The 27,542-nt window shown below is 52.1% G+C and overlaps 16 protein-coding genes across 16 annotated transcripts; 10 read left to right on the forward strand and 6 right to left on the reverse strand.

Annotated features, from left to right (window-relative positions):
• Positions 1-811: 811 nt before the first annotated feature.
• Positions 812-3,821, reverse strand: BCR37DRAFT_377438 (uncharacterized protein). Its single transcript, XM_040868825.1, has one exon. It carries the CDS (start codon positions 3,706-3,708, stop codon positions 991-993), a length of 2,718 nt encoding a protein of 905 aa, XP_040727219.1. The 5' UTR covers positions 3,709-3,821; the 3' UTR covers positions 812-990.
• An 86-nt stretch (positions 3,822-3,907) lies between these two features.
• On the forward strand, positions 3,908-5,140 carry BCR37DRAFT_344604 (glycosyltransferase; the record flags this gene model as incomplete). The annotated part of the gene is made up of 1 exon (XM_040867571.1): positions 3,908-5,140. One exon carries the CDS (start codon positions 3,908-3,910, stop codon positions 5,138-5,140), a length of 1,233 nt encoding a protein of 410 aa, XP_040727220.1.
• Positions 5,141-5,183: 43 nt separating this feature from the next.
• BCR37DRAFT_248656 (uncharacterized protein) lies at positions 5,184-6,440 on the reverse strand. Its single transcript, XM_040866607.1, has one exon. It carries the CDS (start codon positions 6,335-6,337, stop codon positions 5,228-5,230), a length of 1,110 nt encoding a protein of 369 aa, XP_040727221.1. The 5' UTR covers positions 6,338-6,440; the 3' UTR covers positions 5,184-5,227.
• Positions 6,441-6,546: 106 nt separating this feature from the next.
• BCR37DRAFT_377443 (Homocysteine S-methyltransferase) lies at positions 6,547-8,006 on the reverse strand. The gene has a single exon (XM_040868826.1). The coding sequence runs from the start codon at positions 7,521-7,523 to the stop codon at positions 6,642-6,644; it is 882 nt and encodes a 293-aa protein (XP_040727222.1). The 5' UTR covers positions 7,524-8,006; the 3' UTR covers positions 6,547-6,641.
• Positions 8,007-9,378: 1,372 nt separating this feature from the next.
• Positions 9,379-10,340, forward strand: BCR37DRAFT_391501 (uncharacterized protein; the record flags this gene model as incomplete). Its single annotated transcript, XM_040871018.1, has 2 exons — positions 9,379-9,909; positions 10,071-10,340. 2 exons carry the CDS (start codon positions 9,379-9,381, stop codon positions 10,338-10,340), a joined length of 801 nt encoding a protein of 266 aa, XP_040727223.1.
• Positions 10,341-10,410: 70 nt separating this feature from the next.
• On the forward strand, positions 10,411-11,205 carry BCR37DRAFT_391502 (uncharacterized protein; the record flags this gene model as incomplete). Its single annotated transcript, XM_040871019.1, has 1 exon — positions 10,411-11,205. The coding sequence occupies one exon, from the start codon at positions 10,411-10,413 to the stop codon at positions 11,203-11,205; it is 795 nt and encodes a 264-aa protein (XP_040727224.1).
• A 95-nt stretch (positions 11,206-11,300) lies between these two features.
• BCR37DRAFT_377447 (uncharacterized protein) lies at positions 11,301-12,386 on the reverse strand. The gene is made up of 2 exons (XM_040868827.1): positions 11,564-12,386; positions 11,301-11,528 (listed from the first exon to the last, which is right to left on the reverse strand). Exons 1-2 carry the CDS (start codon positions 12,334-12,336, stop codon positions 11,321-11,323), a joined length of 981 nt encoding a protein of 326 aa, XP_040727225.1. The 5' UTR covers positions 12,337-12,386; the 3' UTR covers positions 11,301-11,320.
• An 850-nt stretch (positions 12,387-13,236) lies between these two features.
• On the forward strand, positions 13,237-15,036 carry BCR37DRAFT_377451 (WD40-repeat-containing domain protein). The gene has a single exon (XM_040868828.1). The coding sequence runs from the start codon at positions 13,489-13,491 to the stop codon at positions 14,659-14,661; it is 1,173 nt and encodes a 390-aa protein (XP_040727226.1). The 5' UTR covers positions 13,237-13,488; the 3' UTR covers positions 14,662-15,036.
• BCR37DRAFT_402128 (ribosomal protein S5, C-terminal domain-containing protein) lies at positions 14,730-15,158 on the reverse strand (the record flags this gene model as incomplete). The annotated part of the gene is made up of 1 exon (XM_040871889.1): positions 14,730-15,158. The coding sequence occupies one exon, from the start codon at positions 15,156-15,158 to the stop codon at positions 14,730-14,732; it is 429 nt and encodes a 142-aa protein (XP_040727227.1).
• A 574-nt stretch (positions 15,159-15,732) lies between these two features.
• Positions 15,733-17,447, forward strand: BCR37DRAFT_377453 (uracil-5--methyltransferase). Its single transcript, XM_040868829.1, has one exon. It carries the CDS (start codon positions 15,936-15,938, stop codon positions 17,379-17,381), a length of 1,446 nt encoding a protein of 481 aa, XP_040727228.1. The 5' UTR covers positions 15,733-15,935; the 3' UTR covers positions 17,382-17,447.
• A 60-nt stretch (positions 17,448-17,507) lies between these two features.
• BCR37DRAFT_377454 (actin family) lies at positions 17,508-18,997 on the forward strand. Its single transcript, XM_040868830.1, has one exon. It carries the CDS (start codon positions 17,608-17,610, stop codon positions 18,886-18,888), a length of 1,281 nt encoding a protein of 426 aa, XP_040727229.1. The 5' UTR covers positions 17,508-17,607; the 3' UTR covers positions 18,889-18,997.
• A 26-nt stretch (positions 18,998-19,023) lies between these two features.
• On the forward strand, positions 19,024-20,815 carry BCR37DRAFT_377455 (chaperonin-containing T-complex zeta subunit Cct6). The gene is made up of 3 exons (XM_040868831.1): positions 19,024-19,077; positions 19,116-19,235; positions 19,273-20,815. Exons 1-3 carry the CDS (start codon positions 19,064-19,066, stop codon positions 20,732-20,734), a joined length of 1,596 nt encoding a protein of 531 aa, XP_040727230.1. The 5' UTR covers positions 19,024-19,063; the 3' UTR covers positions 20,735-20,815.
• A 1,121-nt stretch (positions 20,816-21,936) lies between these two features.
• BCR37DRAFT_386122 (uncharacterized protein) lies at positions 21,937-22,719 on the reverse strand (the record flags this gene model as incomplete). The annotated part of the gene is made up of 1 exon (XM_040870414.1): positions 21,937-22,719. One exon carries the CDS (start codon positions 22,717-22,719, stop codon positions 21,937-21,939), a length of 783 nt encoding a protein of 260 aa, XP_040727231.1.
• Positions 22,720-23,738: 1,019 nt separating this feature from the next.
• BCR37DRAFT_377458 (uncharacterized protein) lies at positions 23,739-24,336 on the forward strand. Its single transcript, XM_040868832.1, has 4 exons — positions 23,739-23,856; positions 23,901-23,993; positions 24,039-24,094; positions 24,137-24,336. The coding sequence occupies exons 1-4, from the start codon at positions 23,805-23,807 to the stop codon at positions 24,158-24,160; spliced, it is 225 nt and encodes a 74-aa protein (XP_040727232.1). The 5' UTR covers positions 23,739-23,804; the 3' UTR covers positions 24,161-24,336.
• Positions 24,337-24,405: 69 nt separating this feature from the next.
• On the forward strand, positions 24,406-27,115 carry BCR37DRAFT_377461 (glycosyl hydrolase family 47-domain-containing protein). Its single transcript, XM_040868833.1, has one exon. It carries the CDS (start codon positions 24,501-24,503, stop codon positions 26,919-26,921), a length of 2,421 nt encoding a protein of 806 aa, XP_040727233.1. The 5' UTR covers positions 24,406-24,500; the 3' UTR covers positions 26,922-27,115.
• Positions 27,102-27,464, forward strand: BCR37DRAFT_391509 (kinetochore component CENP-S-domain-containing protein; the record flags this gene model as incomplete). Its single annotated transcript, XM_040871020.1, has 2 exons — positions 27,102-27,147; positions 27,190-27,464. 2 exons carry the CDS (start codon positions 27,102-27,104, stop codon positions 27,462-27,464), a joined length of 321 nt encoding a protein of 106 aa, XP_040727234.1.
• Between the last annotated feature and the right edge of the window lie 78 nt (positions 27,465-27,542).

The raw sequence follows: 27,542 nt of genomic DNA on the forward strand, positions 1-27,542 counted from the left end.
GGTCTGGGCCATCAATGTCAGTGATACGGACTCTGTCACCGTACAACCGCTCGCATTTGATGCGGAAACCGGCAATCTGACGATTGATTTGACGCAGTGCTACGCCCGGCTGTACAAAATATATCAGGACGCGCATGTTGAACGCAGGAAGCTTGTCGATCTTCTCGAGGCAGATCTCTGGGCCCAATGGGCGCGTCAGCATGGGAAATACTGGGGTAAAAAGAGGGCCGGTGTGTTCTTTCAAGGTGTCTTTATCGAGCGCATCGGGGAATTGCTTGAGTCATTTGACAATTCCTGGGCTACGCTCGAGGATCTGCTTCAGCGGTGGGACCTCTTTTTTCGCAAGACGAGATTCCTCGAACACCTCTCTCTACATCGCTTGAAACGCTTCTCCAAGCATGCGAGACTCCATACTCTTTACAAGCAAGATGATCCGACATGGCAAGATGTTGAACAGAGGGTCCAGTTGGAGACTAGAATTCAACAGAATGCTGCTGGCACACGTTTTGAGGTGCAGTTTCTGCGTCGAAAAGCTCAATTTGCTCGCACATTCGCGATGGCATGTTGGGACATCTCACCCAGGTCTGATCGACAGTCCATCATCAACTTTATTAAGCGTCGAGCTGATGACCAGCCTGTGGAAAACTTGCTGTACTGCATGTCAGAACAGCAATATCAGGACATGCTTCAAGATTGGTACTCTGCAAGGATGACTAGCTTGTCAGAGAATCCCTGCTATGTCCTACAATCGATTGCATATCAGCTAGAGACGCCACCTCCGAGTCCTGACTCGCGCAGAAGTTTGTCAAATACCAGTTATGCAAGCGTCTATGATCAAGAAGACGCTGATCGAGATGACCAATGACGAAATGATTTCATGAAGCGCCCAAACCATACTCTGCGGAAGGCAGTCTAGCGTCCAGCATTAGCCAGTCTCGCATCGTCCTTTTGACCCATTATATTTTGCTATTTTGTCACTACGAGTTGAGATCAGTCGCTGCTATATTCAGATGCGGTTGTAGCAAATAAGTCAATGTCATCAATGCTGTCAGGCGCGCCGGCCGCCCGCCCTGCTGTGTTTTGTACACGTTTGCCGCTGTTCTGCTGTGAAGGAATGGATGGCGCTCTCACTGGTTGCTTAGCTGATGGGTGAATGATACTTACGCTGCCAGTCTTGTCAGGCCTTCGCGCACCGTTCACCATTGTGCTATTGCCCTTCAACACAGTGCCAGCAAGATTTTGCAGCTTTTCACGAGCCTGTGCGATCGACAGGTTTGATTGTTGAGCAGTAGTCGTGTTCAATTGGCGTTCTGGACGCTCTGATGCAACTGGCATTGGCTGTGTACGCACTAGTCCATTTGACTGACGTGGCTGACTTCCACCGGGCAAGCTTGGTCCACCCCGAACTTTGCGAGTAACTTGCGTGCTGTCGTTCGCTTTCCCTACATCAGTGAGGTTGCGCGCTCTGTCACCTGATTGTGTTTCTTGGTGTGCAGGCGTTCTGGCATTAATTTGTCGTTCCAGCGGCTCTTGCTCTTCCCCGCTAGACTCTGCGCTCAAAGCAACTCTCTTTTGTCGTTTGCGAGATGAGATTTGAGTCGGCTTAATATTTCTGCGATGGAGAATAGGATTATCCTCCTCGTTGCCAGATTGCGCAAGTTGTTTGACCTTCGGAGACGCCACATTGCCTTGGCTAGACCCCAATTGTTGCCGCATCACATCAGCATCAGCACTTGAATCACTTCCGTGGGAGACAATTCTGTGTACGGTACTGCGGGAGGTGCCTCGATTGCTTCTCCTCTTTCGCCGAACCACAGGCAAACCATCTGAGGAATCAGAGGACGCATGACCCGTCCGTCCAGATGGCCTCGTACGACCCGCTCGCTGAGCTTTGGCAGGCTGATTGGGTAGCACATTCGATTGATCAACATGGTCTGGCAGTATTGAGGTTGCTTGCGTGTAGCTGATCCGGCGCCGAACTGGGCCATGATCTGTTTCATTCCCCGTAGCAGACGTAGCACCGTGGTGTTGCCTCCTAGGATTCCATAAAGCTGGGCGATGTGGCGACTTCGGCGTTAGACCAGAGCTACTCTTGATGTTGATCTTGGTGTTAGAGCCTGCTTTTGATAGATGTGCGGGCATGGGCTCATCTAAGCTATTGTCCATCTCTGGAGACCCTCTCAAAGACACGCCTCGAGATCCATTTGCAGACTGCGTGATGCCGTTAATGTTGAGGGTTGCGGAAACTGCGCCAAGCTTTGATGGAGTGGCCACACCATCTTGTCCTCGTCTTATAGTTGGCTCAAGCGGCTCATCGCGCTCTGCTTTGAGGAGCTCATTGACACGATTTCGTAACTCATCTGACAGAGCATTGGCTCGACAGTTGTACAATTGGGAGAGTGTGACGGAGGCGAGACTAGCAAACTTGCGACCCGATCTGGGTAACGACGAGAGCGGATAGTCACGACCCATGATATCGCCGAGCACGGACTCACATCTGGTCAGAGGCTTGTTGATGAATGTGACGTCGAGATTAGCAATCAATGCGTGTTGTAATATTTGAGCCGGAATCGGCCGTGTATCGGATCCAATAGGTTTTGGCGTCGTTGCGACATCTGTATCGCGCTTGTGGCGGAAGGCGAACACATCGCCACGCACTTTGTAAATCTTGGTCTGGGAATCAAGGAAGATATCAGACACCTGCATAAGCTTGTACTTTGTGCGTTCTCCCTCTCGAGAAGCGATGCGTACTATATCCGAGCAGTACACCTTTTCAGGACCAAGAAAGAAGCCGGTAAATCTGGGTCCAATGGGTTCTTGCAAAGCCTCATCTGCGTATTGAAGTTGGAATTTGCCAATGGGGCTCGCTGTAGAACACACGTGAGGAGGATCCCGCAGAATCTGGTCCTCATCGCCCGTGATGGCGAAAAATGGCGCCAGGTCTGCTTGCGGCACACCTTCCAGTTGTTCGTGCGGACTATTCATGGCGACAAGTGTGTAGTGAGGAACTCTGACAGGGGCCGGGAGTTGATTAGCCGGTGACATGTCAGGAACAACGAGCATGCGGCTGGAAACAACAATGAACGTGGCTTTTTTGGCAAGATGTTTGACAATCTCGAATGAACGGTAGATGGGAGCATGCGGTGCAAGATCTCTCGCTTGATCTGCCCTTGCTTTTGCCATGATGACGAGTGCGATATCGCTCATACCCGTCATCAACGGCGCTCGCTCCGTGACTGGCAATCCCAGTTGAACTTTATTCGCTTGCGCTTCCGTGCGATGCTGCCTACAGAGCTTGCAGAGGCAATTTGCAGGAATATGCTGTGCGTCGAGCAACAACCAAAGAAGGTGTTTTTGGAATTCTGCGACCGAGGCATAATGCTTGCCTGACGGATGACCCCAGAGCGACGCTTCACCTTTATAGCGGTAGTTCCCAGCGCGTGAGAACTCCTCCAAAAATACATAGCCCTCTGGAAAATCGTCGAGCGTATAATGATGCGCTGTGTCTCTCAAGGATGTATTTTGCTTGACAAACTGCCCAAGGGCACTAAGCCAGCGTAGTCTCCGTGGCGTACCATCGTGTCGTCTGACATAGTGGTCGAGCAACTCGCTGCTGAGCTCATCGTCCTCGTCCAATTCATGGTGCGCGGGGACCTGGCCTGGTATTGCGTCACTAAAGTCGCATCGAATGGCCAGAGGCTCTGTCATAAAAGTCACACGTCTGCCGCATCCGGGGAAGGGCCTCTCCTGTGGACTGCCGATGACGGGGCAGATGGGTTGAGTGTGTGATGATGCGCTTGTGCTGTTTGCCGTTGTGTTCTTGGGATTTTGAAGGAGACGAAAAGGTGAAATTCAGGTCACGATCAGATCCACGTCAACAGATCCCACTCCTTTAGTATTGCCAGACATGCCATGGTCCAGCTTCAAGAAGTTGTGCTTTGGCCTAGTGCTATTTGATGCTGTGCTCTGTGCAGGCATCATCTGGCGCGTGAGCTATACAGAGATTGACTGGAGAGCGTACATGCAGCAGGTCGAGCTCTATTTGTCGGGCACGCGTGACTACAAGCAGATAAATGGCCAAACCGGACCCCTCGTCTACCCTGCTGGTCATGTGTACCTGTACAGCTTATTGTACAAGCTCACGAGCAAAGGCTCTGATTTGCTCGCTGGACAAATAATCTTTGCTGGTTTGTACCTCATGAATCTAGTCATTGTTATGGCCACCTATGGCTATGCTGGCGCGTCTTGGCTCAATGTGCCTTTGCTGGTTCTCTCAAAACGTCTGCATTCCATCTACCTTCTTCGCATGTTCAATGATGGGCTGTCGTCACTCGTCATGTCAATCTCTGTTTATTGGTACACTAGACGCAATTACCTTTTGGGCTCTCTGTTCTTTAGCTTTGCGCTCAGCGTCAAAATGAATGCGCTGCTCTATCTCCCTGCAATCATCATGATTCTTCTGCAAGCTGTCGGGGTTGGCAAGAGTGTACGGCATGGATTGCTCATTCTGGCTATCCAAGGCCTCATGGGTCTTCCATTTCTTCAGGCGAATGCAAGCTCCTACCTGTCGCGGGCCTTTGACTTTGGCCGTGCATTCGAGTACAAGTGGACAGTCAACTGGAGAATCCTGCCAGAGTTCCTCTTCCTCTCGTCGGACTTTGCCGTCTTGTTGCTCGTCCTGCATGTAGGGACTCTACTCTTGTTTGCCTCGACACGCTGGAACAAGCCTTCCGGTAAATCACTGCAGCGCATCAGCAAGCTGATCATTGCCAATACACTCGGTTTTCTCTTCCCAACTGGCGAGGATGTCCCTGAATCCAAATTGACGCCTCCATTCATATTGACGATGTTGTACACGAGCAATATGATTGGCATGTTATTTGCACGAAGCTTGCACTATCAATTTTACGCATGGTCAGCTTGGAGTATACCCTTCTTGCTCGAGCAAACGGGGCTGCCGCTTATCACTCAACTCATCATTTGGGCTGCTCATGAAGATGCCTGGAACGTATACCCCAGCACAGTACGCAGCTCGTCTATGGTTTTGGGGTCACAGGCCGTGATTCTCGCTGGTGTATGGTGGAATACAGGGGTCAAGGCGCAAGCGAAGGAAGAGACCAATGTGGAGGCTAAAGGGTAAAGACTGAGATGCCAGGTTATTTTGAATCCTATACAAGCACACAAAGTTGTAGCAACATGTTGGCCCAAAGTGAAAGCTTCTAAAAATCTAAGCGAGTTTCTGAATGATGGCCTGTGTATATTGCGATGTGCTGGCCTTGCCACCCAAATCACCAGTGATGGTGGTGCCCTCTGCAAGAACATCAAAGATTGCCTTTTGTACCTTATCTGCCTCAGAGTGCAACGCCATGTGACGCAACATCATGACGGAAGAAAGAAGCAGTGCAGTTGGGTTGGCGAGACCCTTGCCTGCGATATCAGGCGCTGAACCGTGAACGGCCTCAAAGATAGACGCATCATTGCCGATGTTGCCAGAAGGCGTCAAACCAAGACCACCAATCAGACCAGCACACAAGTCGGAAATGATGTCTCCGTACAAGTTTGGCATGACTGTGATGCGGTCAGCGTATGGTGCAGGGTCAGTGACGAGCCTGAGGCAGGTGTTGTCGAGCACCTCGGTGGTGAACTCAACATCCGGGTACTCCTTGGCGACTTCACGCGCGGTAGAGAGGAAGAGACCGTCAGACATCTTCATGATGGCAGCCTTGTGCACGGCAGTCACCTTGTTCTTACCAATATCGCGTGCGTATTGAAAAGCGAAACGAATGACACGCTCTGACGCGGCGCGTGTGATGAGCTTGATGCTCTGAACAACACCAGGCACAACAACATGCTCAATACCAGAGTATTCTCCCTCGGTATTTTCGCGGATGAGGACGGTGTCGACATTGTCGTAAGGAGTTTTGAATCCCTGGATTGAACGGCACGGTCGCACATTGGCATAGAGGTTGAATGTTCTGCGCAGAGTCAAGTTGAGCGATACGTGTCCCTTGCCGATGGGCGTCGCGAGAGGGCCCTTGAGTGCAACGGTGTTTTTGCGAATGGATGCAATGGCTTCATCTGGGATGGCCGTCTTGCCGTCCTTGAGAATCGGGGTGACGTCGCACTCCTCCCATTCAATTGGAATCTTGGCCGCTGAGAAGATGTCAACCACTGACTTGGAAATCTCTGGACCGATGCCGTCGCCTGCAATCATGGAGACTGTGTAGTTGCCATTGCTGTTCTTTTGCGAGGCGAACGTGCCTGCTGCAGCCTTGACCTGTGCGTATGCGCGTGTATGACGCTTGAGAGCGAACGCAGTCTGACGGAGAGAGAGCATACTGCTGCTGCTGCTAGGAGTATAGATGAAGGAGGATGTGCTTTGTGTGTACTTTCCTTTTTGCTCCGAAAATGTCGTCGGGTGTCGGGATTCAGTCCGCGAATTGTGCGCGGCGTGAGACGAAAGGGAAAGGCGAGGGATGGAAATTTGTATACTACAGTGTATAGATTCTGTAGAGATGACTGAACCCGCTACGAAGCAGCTCACTTCTCTCTCTCAGCGCCCACAGCCCGTCTGATTGCCCGTATGTGATCAGGTGTCGTCTGGCAACTCGTTGTTAGCAATTGTACCAAACTGAAAGAACTCACCATCCGCCAAAGACCAGGCGGCCATGATTTAGGCTTGACCACTGTTTGAATGGCTCAGCCCATGTGTCTGGAGTCTTGGGCGTGCCAGTGAATATCCGCTTGACAGGATCCCATACCTCGCCGTTGTCTGGGTAGAGCACCAGGTACAATGAAGTACCCCTGATAAGGTTCTCTACGCCGCACACCACACCGTCCGCGACATCCTCCTTGAAGCAATTGAGTCCAATGCCCCAGAGGAGCTTCTGTGTTCTGTCGTCTCGTAGCAATGATGTGATGCCCTCAACCAGTCTGTCAGTGGCACCCTCGCCCGAGCAAGAAAAGGAGATCCAGACCCGTTTTTCTGCCAAGCTGTGTTGCAAGGCCTGCAAGACGTCAAGAATGAGGAACGCTTCCTTCACATCAGGTAGCGTCTCGAAAGCGATATACTGAACGTCGCTCCAGGCAGGAGATTGGATGAAGTGCTGTAGACGCACCCTGTGAAACTCCCGAAGAGATTCCATGTCGCCATCGTTGAAGACATGAAAGTATTCTGCTCCGTTGCCTAGCATAGCTGCATAAGTCCCCAGTGTCAGTACGGAACTACCACTACCATGCTTCTGACAAGCTTGAGAACTCGCGAGCATTCCAGCATTCCAGACATCAGCATCAGAGCCTGGTCCAGTAAGATGCTTCATCGTATCTGGAGATTGCTGATAGGTCATACATGATATCAGCTCAGCGCCAGCCTCGAGGTAGCTTCTATGTAGTGTCTGCACAGCATCTGGAAAATCGTATAGAGCTTGACTGGTCCACAGAGGACTGCTGAAGAGAGCAGCATGTGCATCCTGCGGTATACTCTGCAAGACATATGTGCTCCCGCCATCGAGTATGAGCACCATAGCAACAAGCAACAGAAATCTGGGGTAGCGGCTCGAGGTCTTAGTCTTTGGTCTCAAGTGTAGAAGGTCGTGCCTGCAGCGACCTAAAATTCAGATGTCCCACACGCTTCGGTGTCGCGCTTGGAGCAGCACCAACAATTGATCTTGAGCCGTAGCAGCATCATGTCGAGTGTCATACGGTAGCACATCTAATCTGCATGCGCTGACGATTCAGTGACAAGGCGTTTGGCAGGCGTTGCGCATCATGACGAGGGCATCATGGCACTCAGTTTTGCACATGAATTTGGCAATACACTACAGCTGATTCGTCATGGGCCGGTCAGTGTCCAGACTCGCACCTCATGATCAGGCTCATCGTGGTGCTAGCGACGTATCTGAGAGCTAGGTGATATCTCCAGCTCATTGCAGTCATGATTGCATTGGCCCAGCTGCAGCGCACACGAACACTAAATTTAACAGTTTCGCGCGTTCGCTCTGCCGTTTCTGCCGTAGCGCTAGCAGTCTGGCGGTATACGCTCACACTCACAATGCGCTCTATTCATCACAGCTTACACAAATATGCCTGACCAGGCCTTGCACAGATCATGATCTATCTTTTGGTTGTTGCAATGGCATGTGCGCACGCTACAAGTCTTACATGTGATCGTCGTCGCTAACTTTGGACAGGCATCTCTCGTCTGTAATCAGCAGCTGGCTAAGCAGCCGCTCTGCGCATGTTCAGCCTGTGCGCCTATTTGAGGCTTCTCACTGATCTCTGCTACATATGATGCAGGATTCATGCATATACATGGCCTTGTGCTAAAATAGAGTTCGTACCTGGGCCCGGAAGAACACCTAGATCGCAGCTATTGCTGGGCACTGGGCAGCGGCTGTTGTGTATGCAGGTTACCGTTGTCCGTCAGGTGGGTCGCGTCTCCGGCGCGCGCTTGTTTTAATGCATTTCGGAAAAGGTTAAAATCTCGGTCTGACATTTAAGACATGCAGCGGCAGAAAGTCTCAACTGGGCGCTCAAGCTTTCAGCTACGCTCAGTGTCAAAGCTTCCAGAGACAAAGCGACGTCAAAATGTGTCTCTGAACTGGGCCGTGCTGGTCCCATGACACTATACCACAGTGGCAAGGGTTCTTTGCCGATGACAAAGTCATCAATGACTCATCGTAGTCTTTGAGGGCATGCCAAAGGGCAGTCTTTGCAACCGTATCTCAATGCAAAGGCTTGTCGAGTTTGAATGTTAGTCTCGATTCAGAGGAGCACACTGCGGTCTGAGGGCGCACAGGCTCTTTGACAGATGGCTTGAGAACCAAGAAATGGGCAAGGACCAGCCCGTGCGCTTGACTACGTCTTGCAGCTTGCAAGTCCAGCACGCTTTACGAGCAGTGAATCTGGACTGGCCGAGTGATGGCCAATGGCTGCTGGACTGCATTGGCACGTTTATGGGGACTGTAGCGAGGCATAGGCCGCATAGCCGGGTGAAGCTACGGTGAATCTATGAGCGCTAGTTTCTGGCGGTGCAACGGTCGAGCTGCAGGGACCAACGGCCTTTGCCAACGGTCGCGGAGTCTGAAAGAATTAATTGTGATGGTTAAGGCACAAGGGACGCCACCACGAGAGGGATCGGCCCCACGGCCAAGGCAACGGGGGAACAACACAGACGACAGCTGGTGGCCTTTAAGAATTGCCACTACACAAAGCCGCCTTGTTTAAGGCCTCACAGCACATGATGGGCTCGTTGAGCAGATTGCAAAGCGCGATGGGTGAAGAATCAGGGTGTTGGAGCGGCAAAGGACGACAAGCATGGGCCTTGTATAAAGCAAGGGCCAGCGCTCGGCATGGCTTGGGAACATCAATCACAAAGTCATGCTGTCCAAGGCACTGCTCCTCGCTGCCGGTATCAATCTCTTCGCTCGTGCTGCTGGTCAGACGTGCGATGGTTCCACAGCGACACCCGATGTCTTCTCCCTGCAATCCAGTCTCGACGGCTCTTGCGTAGATGACTACGCCGATGATGGTCAGCTCTACACTGACAAGTCAACACAAACGAAAGCGAACCAATTCACACTTGTTCGTCAGGTCAGCGGCGGTTTCCAGCTCATCGACCAGACCGTCAAGAACGGACCCAAGTTCTGTGTCGGTGAACAGGCGACTTCAAATCAATTCCAATGCTCTGGTGACGCAAACCCAAGCAATGACCAGAACATGTTTGGCGCATGCAACGGCCTTTTGACATACAAGGGCTCCTCAGACTTTTACGCGTGTGGGCCTGGCATCTTCCCGACACTGACCAGCTACAACTACTTCACAGTACAATACCCCAACTGTATTCCTGTCAAGTTCTCTATTGTCACGTACGACCAATGCTTCCCTGCGCCGCCTACCTCTACAAGCGTGGTAGTTTCGTCTACTACGGTGTCGACCACCAGCACGACCCCAGTGACGACGAGCTCCGTTCCTGAGACAACCTCGAGCACGACAACCACCACGAGCTCTCAGCCTGAGTCAACTTCGACGACAATCTCAACAACGAGCTCTCACCCTGAGACCACCTCGAGCACAACTACAACGACGAGCTCGCAACCCGAGACTACCTCAACCACAACGACGAGCTCTCATCCCGAGTCAACCTCGACGACAATCTCAACAACGAGTTCTCACCCCGAGACTACTTCGAGCACAACGACAACGACGAGCTCGCACCCCGAGACTACATCAACCACAACGGCGAGCTCTCATTCCGAGTCTACCTCGACGACAATTTCCACGACGAGTTCTCATCCCGAAACCACCTCGAGCACAACCACAACGACGAGCTCACACCCTGAGACCACTTCATCGACGACCGTCTCTGAGTCTGTCCCATCCAGCTCTGTGCCGGTGACTACCTCGACGACCATGGTCACCAGCACTTCTGCCATTTTGTCGAGCACGACAGGCAGCTCTTCGACTCCAGTCAGCTCTTCGACCATTTCCTCTGGAACTGTCATTACCTCTGCTAGTGCGCCTCCTGCTAGCTCGACAGTCCCAACGAGCTCTGTGGCCACGACTTCCAGCGCTGTCGTTTCATCTAGTTCTGTGGTCCCTCCCTCGTCAGCAACTACTCCTACAGTCCCTTCGAGCTCGGTCACTTTGCCAATTTTGTCTTCCACAAGCACTCAGGTGATTCTTTCAACCTCGACCACTCCGTTCTTGCCTCCTCCACCTCCCCCGACTCTGGTCATCATCACCACGTCTGTCCCTAGCACAACCACCATCACAACAATTGTGTCGACTGGTACGACCGTGACGACAGTGACACTCACCAGCACTATCGTGGTTCCTACCACCATTGTGGTTCCTCCTCCCGCTCCATCAGCACCTACTCCTCCTACACAGACGAACCCAGCTGGGCCTCCTCCGCCACCTGCCGCACCTGCCGCTAGCGGTACGCCACCTGCCGGACCTCCTCCCGCTGGCCCTCCTGCAGCCCCCTCAGCAGGAAGTCCACCAGCTGGCCCTCCTATCCCAGCAGCGCCTCAGGGTCCTGCACCCACTGCGCCAGCTTTCACAACAGTGGTTAGGCCAAGTGTGCCTGTCAACTCACTGCCAGTTTCTTCACCGTCACTGCCAGCGAGCTCAGGCGCAGGAAAGATGATGGCGGTACCTGCTGCACTCATCGCCGCTCAGTTCATCCTTTCTGCATTGTTCTAAACGACCCTTGATGGGCGTTATAGACACGCTTGTACACCGACACGACTTTTGTAAAGCATGGCTAGCATATAGATATATCTAATAAGAAATTCGGCATCTCAATATCTACTTGATTCTAAAGCTTAAGTAAGAGCTTTCCAGTGCTGACTCGGCCTTCGAGATCTGCATGCGCCTGCTGGACATCCTCCAGTGGATAAGTCTTGTGGATGGCGACCTTGATGTGGTCCCTCTTCAGATGGTCAAACAACTTCTCCGTGTAGTATTTGAGCTCTTCCGGTGTGCCCAGGTAGCCAAAGACCTGGGGCCTGACAAGAGTGATGTTTCTGCCGTTAGCTTGCTTCCAGAGGGTGAGTCATACTTGGGCGTCAGGGAAAGAATACTGATTGGCGGGACTGCGCCAGATGCATTGCCAAAGCTGGCCAAGGTTCCCTTACGACGCAGGCAATCGAGTGAGATTTGGAACGTGTCCTTGCCAACGCCGTCATAAGCACAATGCACGCCTTCAGGAACAAACTCCTTCACTCGTTGAACAACGTCTTCGCTTGAGTAATTGATGAGGTGTTGGCAACCATTCGCCTTGGCAAGATCGAGCTTCGCTTGTGTGGAAGCAGTGCCAATCACATTGGCACCCATTGCGACAAGGATCTGAACCAGCCAGCCGCCCATACCTCCAGAAGCTGCATGTACCAAGATCCAATCATCGCGCTTCACCTTGTAAGTTTCTTCAACGAGCGTGATGGCGGTCAATCCTTGAACGAAGCTTGCGGCAGCAAGCTCCTCGCTGATGCCCTGGGGAATTTTGGCAAACATGCCATTGTCCAGCACAGTTAGCTCGGCATACGCTCCAGACACAGCCGAATATACGACCCGGTCTCCCTCTTGAACATCCTTGACTTCTGAACCAACAGCAACGACTTCACCTGCTGCCTCCTTGCCCAATGTCAAGGGCAGTGCAGCCTTGTACAAGCCCTCGCGAAAGTAAGTGTCGATAAAATTGACTCCGATTGCCTTATTCTTGATGAGCAGATGTTTTGGGCCGAGTTGCTGAGCGGTGGGTACAGGTAGCTGCTCTAGCTGCATGACCTCTCGGCCGCCTGTCTTATGGATGCGGATGGCTCTCATGGACTTCATTGTTGCCTGGGCTGCTTCAAGCTTGGAATTGTGGTGTGGTGGGATTTAGCTAAAAAAAAAGCTACGTCGTATTCAGCTCAACTACTGTCCTCCATTATAAGAAGGAAGCAAAACAGAGAACCTTCCGCACAAGGTGCCTCCAGCTCTCCACGCAGAACAACGCTTTAGTGCCGTAAGGCAAATTGGCTGGTCATAAGAGACACAGCATATCTCGTCACTCCCAGTGCTAGTCTCAATAGTGATGCTGTTCCCCAGCGTATTTGTAGTAAGGATTGCCGTAGCAAGCCTACCACAAGACCAGACAGGCTGGCCAGCGCAATGCTTTTTCGAAAAAACCCCGAAAAAAGCTTCGAAGCAAGCCGTTTCGACTAGTATGGTGAGATCCACTCATAGTGAGAGCGAGAAGGGGACACTCCCAAAGTGGGCATGCTAGACTACGCGGTCGAGAAACAGCGTATCGGGACCGGCACAAGAAGAACGAGGGCTCCAATCGGGGACCAGGCAGAACCCCGACCGATTTGATAATCAATGCCGCAAGGGCCGGCAATGATGCAGTGGGTGGTCGTTATATGCCATAAAGTAAACTGGAGGGAGCTGTACGCTTTGACCGCATGCGGCAAAGGTACAATAAGCTCAGATGAGACCTCCGGGGCCCCAGGTTGCCTTTGGTGTTGACCTAGTTGCTGCCATTTGTTGTTTGGAGACGACAGACGCTCCAAGAGAGTGGAAGGGAACTCTCTTACCTGTTTGATTGATGTTTGGACCCGAGCAGGAGTGACCAGGCTCTTCAAGACGACAAGTCGGTCTCAAAAACAGGGCGAAAAAAATCTTCACCCGCCAATTTTGCACGAATACAGCGGACAGGTGCCTGTTCTACCGTGCTTGCAAGGAGGCGCTGCCGTCCAGCGCGAGTCTCCTTGTCTTAACGCTGACTGACCGAACCCCCTGCTCTGTAGCGTCATCCTCAGAGCACGTTTCCACCAAAAAGTGACTTTATGATGTGTTGGTTCGGTGTGGGGTCGTCGCCGTCGCGTCTCAAATAGAACAGCTGAAGAGAGTCGACAAACACCACCTCCGACCCTGCGCGATCTTCTGTCATAGAGCAGCTGGCAGATTCATCAGCAGCAGCAGCAGGACGCTACGGGCGTCGCAATGAACGCGGCATTCGCTGGCAATTTCAACCAGGACTACACCTGCGTCAGTGTCGGTACAAAGGAAGGCTACAGACTCTACAACTGCGAACCATTTGGCAAGATCTATGAACATCCCGGCGGTCGGTCCATCGTCGAGATGCTCTTTTGCACATCGCTCGTTGCACTTGTTGGTCTAGGCGACCAGCCAGACTTGAGTCCGCGTCGTTTGCAGATTGTCAATACGAAGCGTGGCTCATCCATCTGCGAGCTGACCTTTCCCACTGCTATTCTAGCCGTCAAGCTCAATCGGAAGCGTCTCGTCGCTGTGTTGTCGCAGAATCTCTATGTCTATGACATTGCCAACATGAAACTGCTGCATACTATCGAGACGTCGCCCAATCCCAACGCCATCTGTGCCTTGTCTTCCTCCTCAGACGCTTGCTATATCGCGTATCCGTCTCCCACACCCATGCCTTCCTCTGGAGCAGATGGCGCGCCGGCCCATGCGCCTGTTGCAAATCCAGCGCATGTGCCAGTCTCTGGCGATGTTCTCATCTACGATGCATCTTCCCTTCAACCTGTCAATGTGGTCGAAGCTCACAAATCGCCCTTGTCGTGCATTGCATTGAGCTCGGATGGCACAAAATTGGCAACAGCATCGGACAAAGGCACCATCATACGCGTCTTCAGTGTACCTGGTGCAGACAAGCTCTTTCAGTTCCGCAGAGGCAGTTTACCAGCCAAGATTTACAGTCTGAATTTCGACCTCTCATCGACCTTTCTCGCTTGCTCTTCTGATTCAGAAACGGTGCATGTGTTTAAGCTTTCGCACGACCATGCACGGCGTGATCGACAGGAAGCCCCGTCTACAGCGCGTGTACCGCCAAAGGGCGCAATGAGCATGATTCGGAAAAGCTCACAGGGCTTTGGTCGGACATTCGCTGATACCTTTGGTGCATATCTCCCGAATAGTGTCACGGAGATGTGGGAACCTATACGTGACTTTGCGAGTCTCAAGCTGCAAAATGGCGGTAAAGTCAAGTCTGTGGTGGCAATCAGTACAGCGGGACCTGAGCCACACGTCATGGTCGTTAGCAGTGCTGGAAGTCTGCTGCAGTACGCGATTGATCTGGAACTTGGCGGGGAGTGTCCTTTGGTCAAGTCGAGTTCATTGCTTGCCATGACTGAGTGAATTGGCGACGAGTGAGTGAATACATGTATGCTATGCTAGTAATGAATGTGGAAATACCGTTCAAAGGACTATGCCTGCCTGCTGTAGTAGGCAGATTCCACATCAACAATACGCCGACCTCGCGCTTGTGCAATGGTGCTCGGTAGTCTTTGTTCCTTGAGCGCCTCGAAGACGCCCTTGACCACGTTCATGCCTGTGCGGCTGCCCCAGACCTTTGCTGAGAGGTCGGTGATGCCTGCACAACGACAAATTTCGTAGATGAAGTGGTTGGCTCGAATACCAAATCCTGCAGGCCGTGAGCGAAGTCTGAGCTGTACAGCGTGGAATTTGTAGTCCACGTCGCCGTAGATGGTGCGATCCTGGTAGCGATGCACGAATTCCATGTTCTTCACTGCCTGCGTTACTGCTTTGCGTGTCGCTGTCCCTTGCTCTGCATGTTTACCCTCACCAAAGCCAATCATGCCTTTGCCATTACCAACAACAGCCAAGCAATACATACTCGCCTGCTTGCCCTTGCGGGTCTGATTTACAACGCGCCGAACCACGAGCGGCCGTTGAATAAGAGATTTGATTTCAAGTGTCGTCAGTCCCGTTGCCTTTGCAAGTAGCTCCGTTTCGTCCTCTGCAAGACCTTCGCCTGTCGTATCGGGCGGAAAAGCAGGTAGGGACTGGTACTGCGTATCGCCCGACTTACCGAAAGCAAGCGTCTTCGGATGGTTGGCGTCCAAAATGGGGTCAATCTTGGAAAAGTCTGACGGATAGTTGATGCGCTTATGTGTTGTTCTGAGCTTGTTGTTGAGTACAGACGGTCCCTGCTGCTGTCCATGCTCAGCCTTGACTGAATTTGCAATTTCATCAATAGCGCCATTTTGTAATCTTGGACTTGCAGAGAACAGACGGCGGCATACGGCAGCTTCTTTGGCAAACACCCGACACCGGTGCATTGCTCTGAGCGGCTCTGTGCCTTTGCTGGAGCTGTGGAAGAGAAGAGCTGCTTGATGGTTGAGCTCGTGGGTGTTGCCTTCTGTCAATTCACGTGCAGGGGGAAAAAGAAATAGTGCGATACGCCGATACTGCAGGACCAGTGCAGGTACTGTACTACTGCTACTCTGTTCACTGTCTACAGCTGCTGTCAACAGCCATTACTCGGCTCAGACATCTCAACAAGTGCTCATACAACCATCATTGCTGCTGCCAGGAAATTGCCCTTTGCTTCTCAGCTACTGCTACAGGCCGCATCGCTTCAGACTCAAGTCTTCCGTTCATTGTGTCTGATGAGCACCGAGACACTCAAGCGTGCAGCATCGCCTGCTCCACGACAGGCAGAGGGAAGTAGTACACGGATTCGCACCAAGAAACAGAAAGGAGCTAAAAAGGCCAAGGCTGGGTCTGCTGGCGACGAAGTTCTCATCAAGGACATTGCCCGCATGAGGAAGCAGGCCCAGCCCAATACCAATGTAACTCCTGAAAAGCTGGTAACATTTGAGGTTGAGGTCGTCTGTCTCAACTCGACTGGAGATGGGCTCGGTCTCTGTGGCGAGTATGCAGTCATTGTACCCTTCTCCCTTCCGGGCGAATGCGTCAAGGCCAAGCCATACTTTATCAATGAAGTAGACAAGATTATACTATGCGACATGGTTGAAGTTCTGAGCAAGTCATCCAGGCGAGACGATTCTTTGGTCCAGTGCAAGTACTTTGGCAAATGCTCGGGCTGCCAATTCCAACAACTACCCTATGCTGCACAACTAGAGCACAAACGGCAAGTTGTTGTCCACGCCTACGAAGACTTTTGCGATCTGGAGCCCTCCCTCATACCAATCGTTGGGGAGACAATGGCATCTCCATTGCAGTACGGCTATCGCACCAAAATTACACCTCACTTTGACCAGCCACGGAAAGGTTTTGCGCCTGGACAAGTACCAGAAATTGGTTTCAACGAAAAAGGCCGGCGAAAGGTGTTGGACATTGAAGAATGCCCAATTGCCACGCCCGCCCTCAATCGGGGGCTGAACGCAGAGCGCAAGCGTGTCTTGGGCAATCTATCAGCATTCAAGAGAGGAGCAACATTGCTCTTGAGAGAGACAACAATGAAATCAGAAGAGGGCTTAACACACGACTATGTAACGGATTCCAAAAAGATAATTACGGAAATCATTGGAGACAAGCAGTTTGAATCTCCTGCTGGCGCCTTTTTCCAAAACAACAACAGTATCATGCCCCGACTCACAAGCTATGTGCGTGAGCAACTGCAGTCTTCCGCCAAATATCTGATTGACGCGTACTGTGGCTCTGGTTTGTTTAGCATCACTTGCAGCGAGGGACTCAGTGCAGTCAATGGCGTGGAGATTTCGCAAGACAGTATTGCATGGGCAAAGAAGAATGCAGAAGCCAATAATGTAAACAATGCCGAGTTTCTGGCTGGCAGTGCTGAGCTCTTGTTTAAGCAAATCACCTTTCCTGCAGCGGAGACGGCGATGATTGTGGATCCGCCGAGAAAGGGATGCGACGAAGTGTTCCTCAACCAGCTCCTCGACTACTCTCCAAAAGTTGTGGTCTATGTCTCTTGCTGCGTACAGACTCAGGCCAGAGATGTTGGATTCATCTTGGGCCACGACAAGGGCAAGGACTATGTGCTCGAATCTGTGAGAGGATTTGACCTATTCCCAAATACCTACCACGTCGAATCTGTTGCGGTTCTTCGCAAGCGTCCCGCTGCATAGTAAGCATGGTATCACATAGTATATTACAGAGCATTCACTGTAGGCCACAAGACCAAGGTCGAGCTACTTTTGTCCCATCTGAATCCTCGCTCCCTTCGTCACCGGCAGCAGAACGACGGCCAAGAGTCGACATCAAGCCAGCAGCTGGCTATCGACACAGCATGGCGCCCACAGCTCCTCCCGTAAGCTCCCAATCCTTATCATGCGCATCTGACAGCAGGTTATCATGGATAACGGAACCGGTCTGACAAAGCTTGGATTTGCTGGTAACGACAGCCCGAGCTTTGTCTTTCCCACAGCAATCGCAACACGCTCCGGCAGCGGGCCAGCCGGATCAGGACCTGCAAAGCCCTCGAAGCCCTCATTTTTGTCTGGCGGTGGTGGGAGTAGTGGAGGCAACTTGGCGCAGAAGCGCGGCACAGAGGATCTTGACTTTTACATTGGCGAAGAAGCCATTGCACAGACATCATCCTCGAGCAGTGCCTACGGCATCAATTACCCCATCAAGCATGGACAAATTGAGAATTGGGATCACATGGAGCGTTTCTGGCAGGAAAGTATCTTCAAGTATCTTCGCGTTGAACCAGAAGACCACCACTTTCTGCTGACGGAGCCACCCCTCAACCCTCCAGAGAACCGTGAAAATACGGCGGAAATCATGTTTGAGTCCTTCAATTGCCAGGGACTCTATATTGCCGTCCAAGCGGTTCTTGCACTGGCTGCCTCTTGGATCTCGTCCAAATCGAAGGACAGGTCATTGACCGGTACTGTCATTGACTCTGGAGATGGTGTCACCCATGTCATTCCAGTTGCTGAGGGCTATGTTATTGGCTCTGCCATCAAAAATATCCCTATTGCCGGAAGAGACATTACGCACTTTGTCCAGACCTTGCTGCGTGATCGCAACGAGCCAGACACATCCCTCAAAACGGCAGAGAAGATTAAGGAAAACTACTCCTACGTCTGCCAGGATATAGTGCAAGAGTTCAACAAGTACGACCAGGACCCGGAGAAGTTTCGCAAGTATGTCGTTGACTACCCGAACCGGCCAAGTGTCAATGTGGATGTTGGCTACGAGCAGTTCCTTGCGCCTGAAATCTTCTTCAACCCAGAGCTCGCGTCGAGCGATTTCTTGACGCCATTGCCTGAAGTTGTGGACACGGTCATTCAGCAGTCGCCCATCGACGTGAGACGTGGACTCTACCGCAATATTGTGCTTTCTGGCGGCAGTACCATGTTTACCAATTTCGGCCGACGTCTGCAGCGGGACATTAAGCAATTGGTGGACGAGCGTATTCTCAGGTCCGAGACCAAGTCGGGCGCGAAGTCTGGTGGCCTCGACGTGCAGGTCATCTCACACAAGAAGCAAAAGCACGCCGTGTTTTATGGAGGTTCGCTGCTGGCGTCGACGGCAGAGTTTCACACATTCTGCCACACGAAGCAGGCGTATGAGGAGTATGGTCCAAGTATCTGCCGGCGCTACCAAATCTTTGGCTCTAGTCTATAGTCTCGTACGGGCCACCTACATAGCTGAATGCGCATGCTCGACGGTATCTGGCCCTATTAGAGCAGTACTGTCTGCGACTCTGCGCTGAATTTGCTGCGAGTGCTCGAGGACGCGCAAGAAAATTTGAGCGCGAACACGACCACGAACAAGCAGCAGTAACTACCAAACAGCCAGCATGTCGATGCAATTGTAAGGCATCTATATTCTAGCTACAAAGCTGACAGTAGACTGAACCCAAAGGCGGAAAGTGTTCGCCGCGATCAGGCGTTGCAGGTAAACATTACCGCTGCGACAGGATTGCAGGATGTCCTCAAATCCAATCTTGGTCCAAAGGGCACAATTAAAATGTACGTGTCTCGTTCTCTAATCTTACTCTAACGGCAGGCTTGTGGATGGCTCGGGAAACATCAAGCTCACCAAGGATGGCAAAGTGCTCTTGACGGAAATGCACATCACAAATCCAACAGCTTCCATGATTGCAAAAGCGGCAACGGCTCAAGACGACATGACGGGTGATGGCACAACATCTGTATGTCTCATGGTCGGCGAACTTCTTCACCAGGCTGAGCGATATATTCAAGAAGGTCTGCATCCCTCCTTGATTTGTGAAGGCTTTGATCTCGCCAAGAAAGAAGCCTCCGAGTTTCTCGACAGCTTCAAGATCAGCAAAGAGGTGGACCGCGAGCTCTTGATGTCTGTGGCACGCACATCACTCACAACAAAGATCCCTGCAGGCATTGTAGAGACGCTTGCACCAGCCATTGTGGATGCCGTCCTTGCCATTGCTCGCGAGGACACGCCCATTGACTTGCACATGGTCGAGATTATGAAGATGCAGCATAGATCAGCCTCAGAGACGCAGCTCATCCGCGGGCTGCTTCTCGACCACGGTGCACGGCACCCTGACATGCCCAAGCGTATGGAAAATGCATTCATCCTGACAATCAATGTCTCGCTTGAGTATGAAAAGTCGGAAATCAACTCTGGCTTCTTCTACAGCAGTGCAGAGCAGCGCGAGAAACTCGTTGAATCGGAACGCAGATTCGTTGATGCCAAATTGAAAAAGATTGTTGAGCTCAAGGAGGCTGTTTGCGGTGGCGATCCTTCCAAGGGCTTCGTCATTGTAAACCAAAAAGGTATTGATCCATTGTCCTTGGACGTCCTTGCCAAGCACAACATCATCGCTCTGCGCAGAGCCAAGCGTCGTAACATGGAGAGGCTACAGCTCATCTGCGGCGGCGTAGCGCAAAACAGTGTGGACGACTTGAAGCCCGAAATTCTTGGTTGGGCTGGTCTTGTCTACGAGCACACGCTTGGGGAAGATAAGTTCACATTCATTGAGGAAGTCAAGGACCCAAAGTCGGTGACTTTGCTCATCAAGGGTCCGAATGCACACACGATTACCCAGATTCAAGATGCCGTCCGCGATGGTCTCCGTGCCGTCAAGAATGTTATTGAGGACAAGTGTGTCGTACCTGGTGCAGGTGCCTTCCAAATTGCGTGTTCTGCGCATTTGAACAATGTCTTCAGTAAGACAGTCAAGGGCAAGGCCAAGATGGGTGTTCAAGCATTCGCTGAGGCGCTGCTGGTCATTCCGAAAACCCTCGCAGCAAATGCTGGCTTCGATGTACAAGACACCATCGTCGCGCTCCTCGACGAGCATGCTGAGAGCCAAGCAGCAGTTGGGCTTGACCTTCGCACAGGAGAACCCTTTTCGCCAGAGGCAGAAGGTATCTGGGATTGCTACCGCGTCTTGCGCAGTCTGAATGCATCGGCCTCTGTCATCAGCTCAAACATACTTTCTGTCGATGAAATTGTTCGCGCTGGCCGTGTGAGCCTGAAATGAGCGGTATCTTGTTAGTAGTCCATATCCGAATCTATGTAGCATGCTTAAGACACAGCTTGTCGTGTTGCGGCCCATCTCGAGAACTGGACTTGTTAAAAGTGCGTCGTTGTAAGGCCTCAGGTTCCTTACGCCGCTGCTCCTCCACATTCATAACTCAAGCAGCTATACGTATGTAGTTGGCCTGAGCATGAGATGTGGAAGAGATTGAAGCATACTTACAACATAAGAGATGCTTCTCAAAACCGTGCTGCTAGCTCAGCAAGCACGTGCTTCGTCCCAACAAACCGCGTTCCATCTGAACAAGGTATTCCCATCATTCAACCTCAGCACAAGTAGTATTCATGTAAGCTATAAAATGCTAACGGTACGCTATGGAGCAGCAGTCCCCATCCCTATCCTTCCACCAATGCTCAACCCAACACAAGGCAGCCTCTATTGGGATGAGGGCTGGCTCGATGTTGCGTCCTGTCCGCGGCGTCGCCTTCAAGTCGGCGCGCAAGGGGTAGAAAACTCTCATTGAAGTGCGTCTATTCGATGTCTTGCCTCGTGCACAAGGTCGCCCGGCTGACTGATGTTACAGGGTACGTTCGATCGAGCTGCTCTGGTTGATGCGCGCCAAGGATGCGGCGTGACCATGGCGAGGACCATCAAACAGTCCAAGAGGAGTTGGAAAATAGTCATTCGGGTGCGTCTATCCGATGTTTAGGCTCGCCTGCTGTCCAGTGAATGAGGCGTTCAATTGAAGCGTGCAGCAGGGCGAGATAACTCCTATATTGTGCAAATTGGGGGGCAAACAGATGTTGCATGTCCAGAACATCGAGGCGCTCAAGGTCCCCGTGGGGTCTTCCTGGGCGACCAAGTAAACAGACCTTGCTTGTCGCATCGACAATGGCCATCTGCTATTTCGCTACGAAGGTTGGCCAATGGACGGAACCCGACTACTTGATGGAGCTGGAACCCCTTGCTACATCCATCTATATGGCATGGGCTGTTAAGCAGCCTGGCATGCTGCCTGCTCGCCAGCCAATTGTGAATGATTTGGAAAAAGTCACTCCAATCCTTGTATTGTCGTCGTCCAAGAACCCGGACGCTCTAAAGCAAGGCTTTGAGGCATATGGGGCCTTCGGCCAGCACTGAGGTCTGGATGTTTGCGATAGGCCAGCAAACCGTCAGATGCTTGGTGTTGCCATAGGACCGCAACTTCAACCGCGTAGCGCCTTCCAGCAGATCAGCAATCGTTTTGAACGTATCTTTGCGCATGCGCTCATACCCAGTGCCAAACTCGACACCGCATGCCTCAAAGCCTTGCTCAAGGTTGGATTGATGGTGCATCTAGGATCTGGATGAAGCACTGCAAGTCGGCTAGATTGGGTTGCCGGACTGGCATCATGCCAGGCTACTTGATCGCCCAGGCCATAAAGATGCCAGTGGCGAGGAGGTCCAGCGTCATCAAGTGGGCAGGTACCGTCCACCGCCAACTCTTGTAGCTGAACACCAGATGGCCATTGTCGAAGCGACAAGCAAGCTCTGGCAACTTGGTCGCCCAGGAAGACCCCGGACCCCACGACGACCATGAGCGCCTCGATGTTTTGGACACTTATTGCCCGTTGGCCCCCAATTTGAACGATATAAGAGTTTTCCCTCCCTGATGCACGCTTCAATTGAATGCCCCCTTCACTGGACAGCAGGCGAGCCCAGACGTCGAACAGAAGCACCTCAATGATGGTCTGCCAACCCCTCACGGACTTCTTGCTAGTCCTCGCCGTGGTCACCCCGCATGCCTGGAGCGCATCGACCAGAGCAGCTCGATTTAACGTACCCTGTAAGACATCAATCAACCGGGCGACCTTGCGCGCGGTCTCCGCCGCCTCGGCTTGGAACGGAACGAGAGCTTGGCATTCGCTCTGGTGCAATGGCAGGGTGATGGTCTTGTGGTAAGACAAGAATCGCACCACGATCAGACCCATGTCGGGGTCGACTTGCATCATGACCTTTTCCGACTTTCCCGCTTAGCAGCTTCAAGCAGAAGCCGCTTTGGGATATAAAAACTGCGGTAGCCAAGTGGTGAAGCGGTCGACATCCAGATGCGACCACGAACGCCAAAACTTGTAATGCTGCGGACGGGGTTGTTGACCTAACAGATGCATTCGTGGCCATGAAGCAATCGTCGTGCAACGTAATAAGTTAACCCTTTGTTTGGTTTCTGATCGTGGTGCGAACCTTGTCTGACCAGAAGATCACCACGTTGCCATTACACCAGAGCGAATGCCAAGCCCCCGTTCCGTTTCAAGCCGAGGCGTTGGAGACCGCGCGCAAGGCCGCCCAATTGGCTGACGTCTTACACGGTACATTCTATCGAGCTGCTCTGATTGATGCGCTCCAGGCATGCGGCGTGACTGTGGCAAGGACCAGAAAAGGCTGCCTCAACCGGAACGAGCGCTGGTTTGCAATCCAGGGTCATCAAGGCTGCAAATAAAGTCCAAGACCAGTCCTTTGAGTTGAATGTGAGGCGGGCGTGCTCGAGACTCCGAGCAGGTTCCCGCAGGTTGGCAATTCAGGGGAGCCTACAGCGGGCTTGAGTGTCTCGAGTCTCTGCACCGCAAAATCGACCATGCCGATGCTCACAGCATGCGTCTTTTTGTTTGCTTTCAATCGCGTTCCGCAGTCAGTCTCTTTGACAAATGACCGAGCCCACGTGTAGAATCTGTAAGCATCGAGTATTGCCTTGCGGGGGCGTGTGTTGCGAGGCACCGTGATGCCACACTCCCAGATTGCGATGACAGTAGCAGTGCGTTCCAGCGTTCCAGCTTCATCTGGTTACGAGATCCACGAATGCGACAATGTTTTGTACGTCTCTACACAGGCGAGGACATTGGTTGCAGTCAGTGCATTATAGTCCACTTGTAATAAGCCAGGTCCCTCCATGATGCTCCATCTGCGCAACCAAAACTATGCCCATCTGAACAATCAATTTCGCAACGCCAACTGATGGCGACTTGGGCAACATCAACTTCAGCCAAAAGAAGTCCGCAGCGCTAGGCAAAGCTCGTGGTCGCGCCTATATTCAAACATGTCCTTTTTCGTCCCCCTCTGCTTTGAATTTGGCAGCGACAGAAATCCCTGTAATCGCGAGCCTTACGGTGTTTAAGCAAGCTGACGAGATCAGGTAGATGCAGGATCCTGGGTCCAACGCTTGGATTCGTTGCAATGATTCTTGTTGCCATCATTGCATGGCCCGCTGGAGTGATTGTTATGTGCTGTAAGGCCTCTATCGAACTTCTGGCTGAGGACTGACAGAGATTAGGCAACCGGGACCAGGCCAACAAGCTATTTGGCGCTCCAGCAGAAGCGAATGGACAGGTAAGAGCCCTTGAACTGAATTTCCCTGCTGATCAGACGCAGGTTGGCAATTTGATACCGTTCTAGCACCCGGCATTGATGTCTGTGTGAGAACGCGATACACTTCATACCAAGCAAGTCCTGTTCTCGACTACGGCCGCAACGCGACACCCTATGTCTTGAGCATTCTACATAGAGTCATGGCTCTGACCGTTTGTGCTACCCTTGCCCGCTACCCATGCTCTATATTGCCATTTCTGCATTCGTGTTGGTTGTCCGCTTCGCATGTTGCCCCGCGAATGAATTTGCGACCGCGCAGACAAAACCGTGTCCTCGGCGAACGATACATCCAGCAGTCAGGACTCCGCCAAAAGGCCAATCAGCGCGAGCGTTGCTGTAAACTCAGGTACATTCATACACTACCTGGATGGCGCATCGCGTAGGTAGGCGACTACGAGTTGCGGTCGTCCTCGTGGTGGCATTTATCTTTCTGTACAAGGTCTTCCTACCAGACCTGGCGCTAGACGAGCTCGTGTCTGGCTATGACGCGGATGGATCGTACATAGATCCGTTCAAAAAGTCTGCACGGCCTGAGGCGGACAGAATGCATCCAAAGATCAAGCAACACCTAGACACGCCGGAGGTAGACACAGGGTCAGGTACGGGAACCACGTCAAAGACGCAAGAGGTCGAGATTCCTGCTCCTTCAAAACAGACCTCACCCTCTCCTGTTGTACGGCCTGCCTTTAATGATGGACGACCCGAAGACGTCACACCGAGTGCAGCGCCAAGTTCGGCCGTCTACTTTGATTTGAAGCGCAAAGAAAGGTTTCCCGTTGAACTTGACCGTCGTATCCCTCTGCCAGTGGGATCTCCTGGAAAGCTTCCTCAGATTCAAGCCAAAGTGCCTGCAGAGTCAGTTGTACAAACCAAAGAGCGGCACCGGCGACGAGATGCCGTTCGAGATGCCTTCAAGCGCGACTGGGACGCATACAGGAAATATGCTTGGATGCACGATGAAATCAAGCCCGTCACCCAAGGCTCTCATGATCCATTCGGTGGATGGGGCGCAACGCTCGTTGATGCGCTCGATACACTTCTCTTGATGGGCTTAACTAGCGAGTTCAAAGAAGCAGAAGATGCGGTGGCCAAAATTGACTTTACGCGCAAGACGGCGGGCCCAATCCCGGTGTTTGAGACGACAATCCGGTATCTAGGCGGTCTTCTGTCTGCACACGATTTGGCCGTGCACCAAGGTATGAAAGCCCCCGTCATGCTCAAGCAGGCCAAGCTTCTGGGCAAAGTACTTTATGGTGCATTTGATACGCCAAATCGTATGCCCGTCCTCCTTTACAACTTCGAAGGGCAAGACACTGCAGCCCTCAAAGCCCCAGTAAATGGTGTCACGAGTGAGCTAGGCAGTCTACTTGTCGAATTCACACGGCTCGCTCAGCTCTCAACTGGCGAAGAGCGCAATCAATTTTATGATGCAGTTGCACGCATCACTAATGAGCTAGAGGAATCCCAGGATGACATGGATCTGCCTGGTCTATGGCCGAAAGTCCTAGACATGTCTGGCTGCGAGCCGGAGAAATATTTCCTGGACAGTCATGCTGAAGAAGAGGCTACTGCTACATCTGCTGCTTCGTCTGGAGGTATCATGGACAAGAGACAAGACTCGCGATTCAACAGCGGTCAAAACTCATCTCCTGAGGACTTTGCGGTGGATGCCAAGGGGATGCCCATCAGTTCAAGTTCGCGCAAGCCCATCAAAAATGAGTGCGTCAAACAAGGACTGAAGCCTTCAAGAGGCCAGCAGGCCTATACCCTGGGTGCTATGGTCGACTCTCTGTACGAGTACTTCACCAAGGAATATCTCCTGCTTGGAGGCGTCAAGGAAGTCGAGCAATACAAGCGTCTGTATGAACGCTCCATCGAGGCTGCCAAAAAGCATCTTCTCTTCAAGCCTCTTGTACCTGGCGACCTTGGTAAAGACAAGATTCTCTTTTCTGGATACTTCACGTCTGGTGGGATCAATAAAGATGAAGGCAGGTTCGATGCAAACATGGAGCACCTCACGTGCTTCGTCGGTGGTATGTTCGGTCTTGGTGCCAAGGTCTTTCACCGACCTCAGGACATGGAGATTGCCATCAAGCTCACGGAAGGTTGTGTATGGGCATACAGTGCTACTGCGTCTGGCATCATGCCTGAAACCTTTAGAACGGAAATATGCACCGAGTCTCGGTGTTCATGGGATAAGCATGTCGCTGGACTGAAAAAGAGCTTTGAGCAGCAAGAAGAAGAAAACAGTCCTGACTGGGCTGTTGATATGGACAGAACTCCCAGCAAACCGATGGCTGCTGAGCTTATCAGGGTTAAGAGGCAAGAAAGTACTCGTCAGAAAGGGACCGAGCCTGATGCTCCGAACGAGGCGGCCCGATTGTCGCAGCAGGCTCTTGAGGTTGCCGAGCGGACCAAGACACAAAAGTCATACGGAAAGCCCGAGTGGGAAGACCCTCCGGCGATGACAGTCTACTCTTCTGCTTATGTTCTGCGACCAGAGGCCATTGAGTCAGTCTGGTACATGTGGCGGCTGACTGGGGACCGTATCTGGCAGGAAAAGGGGTGGAAGATGTGGCAAGCTGTCGAACAGCACACGCGATCCGAGGGAGGCCATTCAGCCATTCACGATGTCAATTCGGTGCCGACTGACCGCACTGATCATTGCGAGTCGTTCTGGTTTGCCGAGACTCTCAAGTACTTCTATCTGCTATTCGCAGACTTTGATGTTGTGTCGTTAGATGAGTGGGTGCTCAATACAGAGGCACATCCTTTCAAGTTGCAATGAGCAGCCCAATGAAGCATTGCATATGTTTTACATGCTCTCAGTAGCCTTAGATCTAGACTTAGATCTGGTTTGACTTTGGACAAAAGGCGAGTGGGTGCATTCAATCCTTCGACTTGCTGTTTCACTCCGAACGACATGTTCTAAAATATTCAGCGTGTCCTACTTTCTGCAGGCCCCAGCATGCCCGACATTGAAGAACAGCTACAATCTGCGCTCTGGCTCAGTGGTATGTACAATGAAGCTTGGCCTGACTGACATGCTTGTATAGTCGGCAGGATTGCTGACGAACGAAGCATCGATAGTGAAGGCAGCGTGAGCGTGTCTGCTGACTTTATCGCCTCACTGACATCCTACGTGTGGATGCAGCTGCAAAACATGACACTAGACGTAGAACACTTTGCCGCGCACCGGTCATCACAAGTGGTGGAAACGGTGGACGTGATGCTGTGTGCACGCAAGAACACGGAGCTCTTGAATGAGATGCAGCGCCTCTTGGCGGAACAGCAGGCGGCGGCAGAGAAGGAGGCACGGCGCGTTGCATAGGAGAGGCCTTGTAGACCCATGTCTTTATGCTCTATACATGTCTGATATCACCGCAATATGTTTACTGCCGACGCGACT

Source organism: Protomyces lactucae-debilis (assembly GCF_002105105.1).
Source record: "Protomyces lactucae-debilis strain 12-1054 chromosome Unknown BCR37scaffold_4, whole genome shotgun sequence".
In the NCBI taxonomy this organism is placed as follows: domain Eukaryota; kingdom Fungi; phylum Ascomycota; class Taphrinomycetes; order Taphrinales; family Protomycetaceae; genus Protomyces; species Protomyces lactucae-debilis.

Bases quoted from the DNA above. Each gene is read 5' to 3' on its own strand.
- BCR37DRAFT_377443 (XM_040868826.1), bottom strand. From the start codon at position 7,523: ATGGTGCTCATACTCGATGGCGGGAGCACATATGTCTTGCAGAGTATA.
- BCR37DRAFT_377461 (XM_040868833.1), top strand. From the start codon at position 24,501: ATGGCGCATCGCGTAGGTAGGCGACTACGAGTTGCGGTCGTCCTCGTG.
- BCR37DRAFT_377447 (XM_040868827.1), bottom strand. From the start codon at position 12,336: ATGAAGTCCATGAGAGCCATCCGCATCCATAAGACAGGCGGCCGAGAG. The intron at 11,529-11,563 runs GTATGACTCACC...AGCTAACGGCAG, and splicing joins ATTCTTTCCCTGACGCCCAA to AAACATCACTCTTGTCAGGC.
- BCR37DRAFT_377455 (XM_040868831.1), top strand. The intron at 19,236-19,272 runs GTACGTGTCTCG...CTCTAACGGCAG, and splicing joins CCAAAGGGCACAATTAAAAT to GCTTGTGGATGGCTCGGGAA.
- BCR37DRAFT_377453 (XM_040868829.1), top strand. From the start codon at position 15,936: ATGAGCACCGAGACACTCAAGCGTGCAGCATCGCCTGCTCCACGACAG.
- BCR37DRAFT_377451 (XM_040868828.1), top strand. From the start codon at position 13,489: ATGAACGCGGCATTCGCTGGCAATTTCAACCAGGACTACACCTGCGTC.
- BCR37DRAFT_248656 (XM_040866607.1), bottom strand. From the start codon at position 6,337: ATGCTCTCTCTCCGTCAGACTGCGTTCGCTCTCAAGCGTCATACACGC.
- BCR37DRAFT_377454 (XM_040868830.1), top strand. From the start codon at position 17,608: ATGGATAACGGAACCGGTCTGACAAAGCTTGGATTTGCTGGTAACGAC.
- BCR37DRAFT_377438 (XM_040868825.1), bottom strand. From the start codon at position 3,708: ATGACAGAGCCTCTGGCCATTCGATGCGACTTTAGTGACGCAATACCA.
- BCR37DRAFT_377458 (XM_040868832.1), top strand. From the start codon at position 23,805: ATGTCCTTTTTCGTCCCCCTCTGCTTTGAATTTGGCAGCGACAGAAAT. The intron at 23,994-24,038 runs GTAAGGCCTCTA...GACAGAGATTAG, and splicing joins TGGAGTGATTGTTATGTGCT to GCAACCGGGACCAGGCCAAC. The intron at 24,095-24,136 runs GTAAGAGCCCTT...GATCAGACGCAG, and splicing joins CAGCAGAAGCGAATGGACAG to GTTGGCAATTTGATACCGTT.